The sequence below is a fragment of the Meriones unguiculatus genome, chromosome 14, assembly GCF_030254825.1.
Source record: "Meriones unguiculatus strain TT.TT164.6M chromosome 14, Bangor_MerUng_6.1, whole genome shotgun sequence".
Lineage (NCBI taxonomy): Eukaryota > Metazoa > Chordata > Mammalia > Rodentia > Muridae > Meriones > Meriones unguiculatus.
Genome location: NC_083361.1, coordinates 77,005,175 through 77,017,327, shown reverse-complemented (window position 1 = coordinate 77,017,327; position 12,153 = coordinate 77,005,175). Strand labels below are relative to the sequence as shown.

The following is a 12,153-nucleotide window of genomic DNA, read 5'->3' as shown; positions in this document are numbered from 1 at the left end:
CCATTCCTAGGTTGAGCAACATCTACGTTGTTTTCAGATTCTGGGTTTTATAAAAAAAAAAAAAAAAAACTGCTACAAACATAGTTGAGCAAATGTTCTTGTTGTATGGTTGAGCATCTTTCAGATATATGCCTAGGAGTAGTATAGCTGGATCTTGAGATAGCACTAATCCTAATTTCCTGAGAAAGTGCCAAATTGACTTCCAAAGTGGTTGTACAAGTTTGCACTCCCACCAGCGATGGAGGAGGGCTCCCCTTTCTCCACATTCACTTCAACATGTGCTATAACTTGAATTTTTGTTCTTTGCCATTCAGATGGGTGTAAGGTGGAATATCATGGTCATTATGATTTGCATTTCCCTGATGACTAAGGACATTGAACATTTCTTTAAGTGAAATTTACAGACAAATGGCTGGAACTAGAAAAGATCATCCTGAGGGAGGTATACCAGAAGCAGAAAGACACACATGGTATATACTCACTTATAAGTGGATATTAGCCATATAATATAGGAGAAAGATACTAAAATCTATAGTCCTAAAGGAGCTAAACAACAAGGAGGACCCTATGAAAGAGGCTTAATTCTCATGCAGAACGGTAAACAGGCTAGACATCAGTAGTGAGAGAAGACAGGGAACAGGACAGGAGCCTACCACAGAGGAGGCTCTGAAAGACTCTACCCTGCAGGGTGTCAAAGGAGATGCTGAGATTCTCAGCCAAACTTTGTGCAGAGTGCAGGGGATCTTATAAGAGAATGGGGAGATGGAAAGACCTGGTGGGGACATGAGCTCCACAAGGAGACCAACAGAACCAAAACATCTGGGCACAGGGGTCCCTGAAGAGACTGATGCTCCAACCAAGGACTATGCAAGGAGAAGACCTAGACATGTAGCCCACAGGCAGCTCAGTGTCCAAGTGAGTTCCCTAGTAAGGGGAACAGAGGCTTTCTCTGATATGGACTCAGTGGCTGGCTCTTTGATCACTCCTCTCCTCTGGGGCCAGCCTTGCCAGGCCACAGAGGAAGGCAACTCAGCTAGTTCTGATGAGACCTGATAGGCTAGGGTCAAATAGTAGGGGAGGAGGAGCAGGCGAGGGGCACAGGGGAAAAAAAGGGAGGGAGCATGGGACTGGGGGGAGATGGGGGGAGGCTACAATCTGGATACAAAGGGATTTAATTGTAATAAATAAATAAATATTTTAAAAGATACATCAGTACAGTTAGGAGGTTCAGATTAGCTTAAAGTCTAGTAGTTTTAATTTTATTTGTATAATAATTAAATTGGTTGTCTCTTATTTATAAATGAATAAATTTGGAGGATGTATTAAACCTGAACAAAGTTTTAAATAGAGAATAATTTGTGGAAATGCAAATCCATAAGCCATCCTCAAAGTAAATTTAGCAATAGCCATTTTAAAATATCTTAAGCATACTTTATTTCCTTATTCTAGTCAAAGGATGGATGTTTTAGTGTTGGTACTATCAGATTGGTGGATGGTGTAATTAGCTAAATGTAAGGATGCCTAGCTTATGCAGCTATTTAAATATGTCCACAAATGTTTAAAACATCCAAATGCAAACCCCACTGAGTTAACATAAACTTCTTTCTGGGATAGGCTTACACTGAGTACTCCAGGCTGACATAATAATACAACCTGTACAGGGGGTGTCTTGCCTCATCTCCTGAATTCTCAGAGTATAGCTGTGCACACACATTTAGAAATAAGCCACATACAGAGTAGTGAAACAAAATAGTACCAAGAAACTGGGAAAATAGACACTAAAGCATTAAAAATTTTATCTCTACTATTGGGATTCTAAGTCCTATATAATTTTTTCCTCATTTTAAAATTTTGTTTTATTACTTATATTAACACAGCTTGTTATAAAAAATAAAGAATACATCAAAATAGTTGAACTTTGCAATACTCAAACAACTCAAATTAGAGAAAAATTTTCCTACCAATAACAAAAATATACATAGTGATATGACAGTTTTGGATGCTGTCTGGAACAATAACTCATTTATAAGCAATGATAGCTTTATTTACATGAGTAAGTAAGAGTTTTTTAAAAAGGCCACTTCTTTTTAAAATTAATTAATTTTTTTATAAATTACAGTTTATTCACTTTGTATCCCAGCTGTGGCCTCCTCCCTCATCCCCTCCCAATCCCACCCTTCTTCCCTCATCTCCTCCCATACCCCCCCCCAGTCGACTGATAGGGGAGGTCCTCCTCCCCTTCCCTCTGACCCTAGCCTATCAGGTCTCATCAGGACTGACTGCATTGTCTTCCTCTGTGGCCTGGTAAGGCCGTTCCCCCCTCAGGGGGAGGTTATCTAAGAGTCAGCCCTTGAGTTCATGTCAGAGACAGTCCCTGTTCCCATTACTAGAGAACCCACTTAGAGACTGATTGCTATGAGCTACATCTGTGCAGAGGCTCTAGGTTATTACCATGCATGGTCCTTGGTTTGAGTTTCAGAAAAGACCCCTGTGCCCAGAGTTTTTGGTTCTGTTATTCTCCTTGTGGAGCTCCTGTCTCCTCCAGGTCTTTCTCTCTCCTTTCATAAGATTCCCTTCACTCTACCCAAAGTTTGGCTATGAGTCTCAGCATATGCTTTGATACCTTCCTGAGGAGAGTCTTTCAAAGGCCCTCTGTGGTAGGCTCCTATCCTGTTGCCTGTGTTTTCCCTCTTCCTATGTCTGTCCTGTTTGCCTTTCTGAGTGAAAAAAAAGCTCACTTCTATGTAATTGAATGAGAAGGAACAGAAGTTCCTGTCCAGAGTAGCAGAGATTTTCAGGGCCTGTGGGGGAGCTGTCCAACAGGCAAGTGCTGACACATCCTTCTGACCTTGGGTGTATTTAAGAGAGCTCTCAGGAGGTTGGGATTCATAGCACATTTCTCTCTTTCTTCTCATCCTTCATTTACCCCACTCTCATCCTGTTCTATTTTGCTTCTTTCTCTGTCTCATTTCTGTGCCTCCCAGATCACTATGGTAACTGGAATAATAACAGTTTCAAAGCACCCAAGGCAGTGCTTACGTGGTCAACCAAACTAAATTCTCTCCTCCCTTTAATTCATTAATGCTTGATTGTCTCCCTATTCCTTTGAATTTCTTTTTCTGCTCTCTCACCTCTCAACATGATCTGTATTCTCTACTTCCTTTTGAGAGAATTATGAGACAGAGGAAAGAAAATTTGCTATCACCACATGAAGATTATAAATTCTTTGAGGAACAGTTTATAAAATGTCTGCAAAATAACTGTAAAAACCGGTCTATCAGATTTTGAAACATTTCCCACAACTTTTCTTAATCTTAATACATCAAAGATGATGTTTAAGAGCAAATGGTTCTGCCTAAGGATTTTAATGTCATGACTTAATTATTTGAGTTGTTATAATAACAACTGACTACTTGAATGACGGTTGAGATATCCTAAAATTTGAGTTGTCCATTTTTAGTTAAATAGATTAATATTGTGCAAGATACTTTTGTTAAGCAATTACCAGTATTACTGTAGTAAAATATCCATCATCTTACAGTGTAGTGTGTTTGTGTCAGAGCACTTAAAAAGGGCTTGCTTATTGTGGTAGCCCACTTGTGTAGGCACAGTAGGTACATGTAGGCACCTGTAGGAGACAGAAGCAAGATGACTCCAGGTTATAAGAAAGCATGTGCTATGTAGCAATTTCAAGTCTAGCTTGGGATACATAATAAGGTCATGTCTTAAAAACCCAAATAAAGTACTATAACTCAAATGTTAATTTTAAAATATATACACATATACATATATGTATTCATAACACATTTACTTGGTTTATTTTATTGTTGCATCTTGGTCCTTATAAATAATGCATAATAAACATGAAAATTCAGCTATTCCAAGAGTTTCTGATTTTAATATATATATGGAGAGAGAGTAAGCTGGCTAAGTTAAACAGTAGTTCAATTTTTAATATATTAAGAAATTTCATACAAATGTCTATACAAAATGTCTATACAAATTTACATTCTTATCAACAATATATTATACAAGGAGACTCCTTTCACCGCATTTTCACCCAACATTTGTAATCTCTTGTCTTTTTAATAATAAATGTCTTAACTGGTATAGGGTGATATTTTACTGTAGCTTTGATCTGTGCTCTCCTGATGGGAAATTATGTTGAAGACTTTTTAATATATCATCTTTGGAAAAAATTTCAAAGACAGCCATTCAGATATGCAGCTATTTTTATCATGAGTCATATTTCAATTACATCTTTTAACTTCATAAACCACAGTAAACAGGAAGCAAATAGTTTAAGAATCCTCTTAGAATTTTAGGAAAGATATCAAATATTCTGTGCTTACTGTGTGACCTTGCTTCTGAAATAGTAGAGACTAGAAAGGAAAAAATGAAAGGCAAGGGTCAAGGATACTTAACATTCTTTCAATAGAGCTACATACAAGATAAAGAAGAGGCAGCTATAAAAGCTGGTCCTGAAAATTACATTCACCATTTGAGTCTTGGCAGATGGAAAATGAGAGAAAAGTGAAAATGAAGTGAAAGCCTATTTTCTGATGACACATGCACAAGATAAAGAACTCTCTAGAAATCCTACTTTTTCATGGAGATCATTTCCATAGACACTACAGTATGGTGATAGCAATGGGCTGGAAAAACAGAGGATCCATTTAATGGAAAAATCATGTGACCAAAGGGTACTCTAGCTCCTCTTAGGAGACTCTACAGACACATTACTGTGGGTTTTCTGCATTTAAGAAAGGGATTGAAATCACTTCTCTCAGAAGCCTTGGGATTCCACATATAGTGTCATTCTTGTAGTTTAATGTGTAATATCTATCACAGTAGATCAGATCAGAGCTGAATACAGTCATAAGTTATAGGTAACTAAACCAAATCATAGCCAGCATGCAGAAAGGAGATGCTGGGAGAGAGCTGACAAAAATCAAACATTTGGGGGGGGGGTTATTTTGATGATCAAATTATCCAACAACCTTCAAATCATTACTTGTTAGTGAGATATTAAGAACACTTTGCCTACTATTTTTCTGGCCTAAACAAAGAAGATTTTAGACATAGCCATGTTAAGTATCTTCCAGGAAAGAAAATAAATACACATCCTAATCTTATATTCACACATCCTAGGTTATGTGAGATGAACACAAGTTTCTGGAAGCTCCTAATTAGCATATGTGTCTCTATGAGATTTCTTCTTCAAAAATATTTAAATTTTATTTCAACTTCTTACAAATTCGACTGGAATAGTCCTTACATATTTTCCTTTATCATTAACTTTGAAAACCATAGAGGACAAGAGTTGATATTTGTCACCTGCTGAGTATTTGAAAATTGGATGGAATAATGATATTAGGATGTTGTTATTTTTCATATACCTCATTTTGTGAATCTTCTATCAACACATAAGTGGTTCCTACATATGAAAAGTCAGCCTAGAGGAATGTAACTTGGGGAATGTAACGTTTATGCTCCTGGCCAATAAAGACATGAAAAGAACAACTGCCCAGTGGAAGTGTTTTATCTTTCAGAAGAAACTCTGATCATTGCTCTCGGTGGAGCTAGCAAAATAAGCAAAGAGTGTGAAAACACCAACCACCTGATGAATATATACATATTAAGCACACTATGCATCTTATCTAAACTTTCTTCTGTAGTCATGATATAGGAATATATAATTCTGCACTGTTGCTATTTTGTTTGAGAAAACTTAGAGTTGAGAGAGGTTACATATATGACCAGTGGAATCTACTTTTGAAACCCTACTGTTTGGTAGGAAGTTTTTCACACTGTTAGATGAGGTTGAAAAATTCATGGAGGGAAGCAAAGTGTATAATGTATTAGTGGTATTTTCTGTATTTAAGACTCCATGGTGGAAGTCTTACATTGACCAGCCCATAATTAATCACCTTAGAAGTATAGTTAGAATATATTACTATTATTATATGATATTATGGAACTTTGGAGATTTCTGTAATTCAAATAATTGACATTAGAGAACGGAATAGGCTCTCTAAAAGTTTAGTTCATTTTCACACATTTAATTTATTTTTCAAGGGACAAAGTCAACTTGATTTGTATGTTTTATTCTAGTGACATGAATAACTGCCAAAGTGAACTTGTTACACCAGAACACTAAAAGAACTAAAACTTAAAACTAAAACTTGAAAGGGTGATTATAATTAAAACAATTTATTCCAACATGGCTTGAAAATCAAGGAAAACATAACAGCATAAAGGATCTTCTTCAAACCTGGGCTAGGCTACTAGGATGTATAGTCAACAATCCTCAGACTAACAGCTCATCATATTTGATTATTTTAGCCTGTGCTTAATTTACCTCAACAGGAAATTCACCTTTCTTTGTTAATAAGCGTTTAGCACTGCAAAACGGTTCTCATAAGTTTGTGATAATGGATTTTAAGTGATACCCAGTGCTAATATGCTGCTGTCTGTACAGTTACCAGAGAAAGTGTACAGGCGCTCACAGAGGGGAGGGAAGTTGTGTGAGGAAGGGCAAACTAGTTACAACGTTCTATTCTCCCACAGGTCATGCCAGTGATAAACACACAAACCTTCATTGATCTAAGACATATCTGAGGTTTTCCAAAAAAAAGGGGGGGTGTGTCCACATCACCATTTAATATGTTATATTTTTAAAGCTGACCCTAACTTGTTACATACACTCAAAACCACAATAATAAATGGCATTCATTTGAGACTTTTATACAAAATGATATCTGAGAATTTTGGAGTGTATGAGTCTGGGGGGGGGGGGGGGTCTGAAAGATTCCCTCACCCATATTTTTCACTTCATACAAGAAAACCAAGAAGACCCAAAGCTTCAATACTAGAGTGTCTGGCCAGTGCCAGGTAGTTAACTGTCATATTTCTGTTATGCATCCTGTGAGTGAAGTGGCATGTGTATGTTTCACTAACTTTACTGCCTAAGGTATTTAACAACTGTTTCATTCCGTGGAACAAAACCAATCAGGTCGTGTGGTTTGCATTCAGTTAGAGATTTGCACTTTCACTTACTTCAGATAAAGTGCCCCCACTCCCAGGAACACTTTCCTTAGATAATCATCTAAAAACCCACCAGAAGCGATTTCCAGAAACAGCCGAAGAAACCCACCCAGCTGTTGCCGTAAGTCAAAGCTCACAAGCCTGAGGAGCAAAGAACAGGTACTGGGACCATTCACGGGCAACAACTTTTCAAACAGCAAGTTCAGGCAGTGCCTGCCACAGCCAACAGGAAAGCTCTGGTACATCCTTTCAGCCCTGATGGTAGCCTGTTTCAAAACCCTTCAACCCTCTTTTCCTTCTAACACTGAGCATCCTTAAAAACTCTGGGATAGGGCAGTTATTTACCGAAACTTCACGAAGAACTGTGCCCCCGTGCCACCTCTCGCTAAACATTTGGCGTGCTGATTTCAAACGGATTGTGTAAAAGTGACTGAGGAGGACCACTTTCTGTCTGAAGGAGCCCTAAGCTTCCCACCTATGGGAAAAGCTCATTGCAAACCGAGCCGCTCAGGTGTTTTTTGTTGTTGTTGTTGTTTGTTTGTTTGTTTTTTGTTTTGTTTTGTTTTGTTTTTCTGGAGAACTTCTATGGTCCCAGCTACTCTAGCCCACGGCCAGACTTCAGGGGTTGGGAGTCGGTCTGGTGCTTCCAGGAGCTAATCCCTAGCTAAAAAGCACGGATAAATCCCGAGCAGAGAGACAGCTAAGGCGCCCTCTTTTCAAGAGCGCTTGCAGCTTCTGTGCGTTCCGTCCGTGCAGGGTCCTGTCACCGCCAGCTATCACGCCAACACCGGCCACTGGAAAATCATTTGTCTCTCTCCTGGTTCCTAACCCCAGCTTGCTCCGCGAGTGGACAGGCCAGTCACGGAGAGTCTGTCCGTCTCCCAACAGGCAGACACATAAACAAACAACGAAAGAAACTGTTTGCTCTCCCCCAGGGAGGCTAGCATGCATTAAAAGAAGACACGAAGAATCCCTTGTCCTACCTTGCATCCAAACATCAACGACAAAGTGTTGTTGGTGCAAGCAACTTTGCAGTGGCAAATCATTGGTGTCAAACAGTCAGGGTCCTTAAGAACAGGGGACATTCCTTTCGGGCTGCAGCAGTGGCAGCTCCCCGGGGGAACCGAACTTGGTGCTCACCCAGGGCTCGGGGCGGCAGCCTAGACAGCCTAGACCGAGCGGCAGCTGCGCCCGCTGCCGCCAGCGCCCGCTGCAGCCATTCCGAGCCTAGGTGAAGGCGCTGCTGTCCGCAAGTACAGTGCGTCTCGGGGTCTGTCTTCCCAGGAGAACGAGGGGTGGGGGGAGGGACAGAGAGCAAAGACGGGTTCCCCACTAGACGGAAACTGAAGGAGGTAAAATTAAAAATATATACATATATATATATACACACACAAATAAATAAATAAATCAAAATAAAAGGAAGCGAGGCGCTTTGAGGAGGGTTCAAAGGAGGTGGGGCAATATTGGCATGTAAAAGGATGTGCCCGCCTACTCGCCCCAGTCACACTAGATTGTCAAGCAAGCTGAAGGGAGCTGAGATTATTCCCTCTGAAGGAAATTTTAAAAAAGAAGAAAGAAAGGGGGAAAAAAAAAAGCCATAATGCAGTTCCCAATTTGGTAAGAAGCCAGTGGCTGGCTGCTGCAATCCAGAGTCACTGTGGGGAGCACTGGCCCAGAGCGGTGGGAGGGAGGGGCGGGGAGAGGGAGGGAGCGCAGTGCTCTCCGCCCGCCAGCCCAGCGGCGCTCAGGTTGCCACCAAGAAGTCCCGGGTTTATTTGAGTGGGCCATCCCCAAGCGATGTGACCCCGAGACCCACACAGCCCCCCCCCCCCGTTACTACTGCTGCCTCAGGGTGGACAACCTCAGATGCTGAGTTCCTGGGAAGAGCAAGAGAGCTCCCAGGAGTGGAGGGACTGCCCTCGCCACCCCCATAGAAGAGCTTGTAGGGGAGGGGGGGAGGGGGGCGGAGGGGAGTGGCCAGCAAAGAGATCTCATGTAGCATTAGGCTCAGAACGATTTTGCTAGATAATGCCTTCTGGGTCATGGAGTCCACTAGCTCTCTGGGGTGAAAGGGATTTCAGAACCAAAGCCTTTACCTGCTGATGACATTTTATTTTTCAAATTCAAAAGGGAATGACATTCTGCTGCTCCTCTCCATCCTCCGTCCCCGCCCCCCGCCTTGGTGGTGGCTTAGAGGCTTCCGGAAACCACAGTCTATGCTGTTCTGGAAGTGTGAATGAATGATAAGACCAATAGATGCTTTATTGTTTGGGCTGGGTTTGTTTTGTTTTCATAACTGAGTGTGTGAAAATTGCAAAAAGATTTTTTTTAAGTCAGTAAGAGGCTCACACAGCTGCAAAATAGCTTAGGGACGATTTTAGAAAGTGATAAGAAGTATAAGGGGCAGGAAGTGGGAGAATGCAGCACTCTCTCAGCGCCACATGGGCGCCTGGCACCATTCCTCACAGATGGTCGGTGGAAAGAGCAAAGAGGCACCAGGGTTTGGAGTAAGACGGCTCAAAGGCTGGGAGCGGCTGTCTCTAAGTTACTTGCCTGGTCTGAGCGCCTTGGCTATCTACTGATGTGCTTCCTGACACCCGGAGAGAGATGGGGACCAAGGTGAACAGCTGGCCATCTGCTCCCCGGCAAGACTCAGAACAAGGCTGTGGCTCTGCTTGTGCTTGCAAACCTTGAGCTGGGTCTTAGAGATGAGTCTATCACTTGCTCATGCCATAGAATCACTAAGGCACGGAGGTTCAAAGACAACTGATGAAAGCCTCACTGACGGCCTCAGGAACTTCTCCAGATTTACAATGTCCCAGCAAGAACAAAAGAAAAAGGAAAAGCTAGGCCAAATGCAGTATCTTAGAAGCTGTCACCTACCACCCCTTATTTAAAATAGCTCACACTCCTTTCTGAAGCTAGTGTACATGAAACTCCATTTGGATATTTACAAAAACCACGATTCCTGCTCAACATTGCATTCTCATTCCTTAGGCAAGGAATGGATGTCAAGAAAGTCACATGTGTAATTACCCCTCCCCCACCCTGCCACCAAATGGGGAATCTGGGTTCTGCCGAATAAATAAAAACTTTTGCAAAGAATTCAGTATGGAATCAAGTATGAACAAAAACCCACGGGGGGGGGGGGCTTACTAGGAGTTAAACCTGGTGCTGACTGAAGAGGGATCACATACATGCAGAGTGGGGGCTACTGAGAAGTGCGTGTAAGTCGATCTTAAATACCCTGACTCTTGTTTTCGGAAAGTACTGCTATGAGACATTCTGTGTCATCTTAAGGCTGTGTTAATAGACAAGGTTAATGCCATAGCATTTCCCACTTTGTTACCATAAACCATGTGAGTGTGTGAGAGCTTCCACTTACAGAGTGTCTGCAACTGTGGCTGCATTTTCCAAAGGAGAATAGATTCTAAAAATGTTGTAAAATATTTCTCCTATTTGTTAGCCTGTAATTTGGATTTCAAACACCCCAAAAGTATTGTATGCTCTATATTGTGGTGATCCAATAATAACTAACACAGTCTTTCCCTGATGAATTTGCCAAGTTAAGCCTGACCTCCTATTCTAGGGCAGCATTAAGGGCTGTTGCACTCAAGTTATTTCCTATTTTATAGTTGGTGCTGGTTCAGATTGATAACACCAGATGGCAAAATACAAAACAAAATATGTATTTCTTTTATCTTTTAATGCTACCATCAAGAGAAATTTATCTATACACTTCTCTTAATAAACACATATGTATTTCTGTTTATATGTCATATGTTTAAGGCCATTTGATAAATGCCTTTTCTTAGCTCATGTCTCTCTATAATAGTTCTAGAGAAAATTGAAAGGTTGAGAGGATGTGATGGCTGTGTTCATGACAATGCACTACATAGCTACAGTCAGTAACCACAGTGGTTACAAACTGAGGCACTGTCACCTTAAGACACATACCCAGGTCTGCTTGAAGAACAGTCTGTGCTTGAAACCTCTGAGCCATCTCTTTAAGCCCCCAAATACAAATAGAATCTATTTCCTTACAGTCACTTGTTTCCAGCAAATGAATGCTTCTATGGTGTTTTCTATTTTATAAGAAGTAACTTAGTGCTTTTTTATGTATTTTGTTCTGAATTCAGCAACGTCCTGGAACTAAATCCTGCTCAATACAGTTGATTATGTGACCTCCAAATTTCCCATTCTGTGACATCATTGCTTGTAGTTTGGGATCAATTAAGAGGAACATTTATACCTCATATTCTTGCAAATTCTACAAATGTGGACTTCTTTCTTTAGACAATTTTTTTATCAATAGAGCACAGTATTAAATACTGTATGCTCATTGGCATATTTTATCATTACAATTACTCAGTCTTACCAAAGGAGAAATCTATATCATGGAAAGAATAAAGAATATTCAAAAAAGGGGGCGGATCTGGATATGGAGTCATTCTTAAATTTGTGCATCAGACAACAACAGTAATATCTTCCTACTTACACAATTGTCAGCTAAAGAGTGTCATAGCTAACCTCATCTTAGTGGGTATAGAATAACAGTCCCGTTATAAGGAGGAGAGAGAACAAATTGGGAGAAATAACATAGTAGCCCACAGCTAAGTCGGATAATAGAAATAGGATTTGAAGCCACGTATTGTGATTTAAGGATCCATTCTGCTTGACACTCACCAGCTAAGACTATACAATTTTTTCATTTATTTTCTATAATGAAGACTGTTATTTCAGTGGCTTCTTCCTTGAAATTCCCATAGAGAAAGCATTACAAAGTCTATACCACACTGAACATGCCTTATCTTGCCAGAAAACATAGAAGATTCAGAAAACAAGCTCAGGGGCCAAGCAGACAGACTAGAATTTGCCAATAATCATGTGGTTTCAGTTTTTGACTCTCTTTCCTTCTCTTCTATATTACAAATAGAAGTTCATTTATTGCTCTTAACTTTTTACTAGATAACTTTTCATACAATGAATTAAGCAAGTGATATAAGCAGTATCTTCTGTCATGGACTTTTCTGAAATAGGTAATGAAGCTCCCTGTTATTAAAGAAATTTCATATAAATTTCTTAGAAATCAGAACAGTAGGAAAG

The 12,153-nt window shown here is 40.3% G+C and overlaps 1 protein-coding gene across 15 annotated transcripts in view; it reads right to left on the bottom strand.

Annotated features, from left to right (window-relative positions):
* Dlg2 (discs large MAGUK scaffold protein 2) overlaps window positions 1-12,153 on the bottom strand; it is a 1,917,798-nt gene that overhangs the window by 1,142,955 nt on the left and 762,690 nt on the right. The window contains exon 1 of one of the 15 annotated variants that reach the window (XM_060367563.1): window positions 8,031-8,681. The exons of 13 other annotated variants lie outside the window; for them this stretch is intronic. In XM_060367563.1, coding sequence (XP_060223546.1) covers window positions 8,031-8,132 — 102 coding nt within the window. In that variant the 5' untranslated portion in view covers window positions 8,133-8,681. Of the gene's footprint in view, window positions 1-8,030; window positions 8,682-12,153 lie in introns of those variants that run through there. One more of the 15 variants, XM_060367581.1, reaches the window with a different exon arrangement.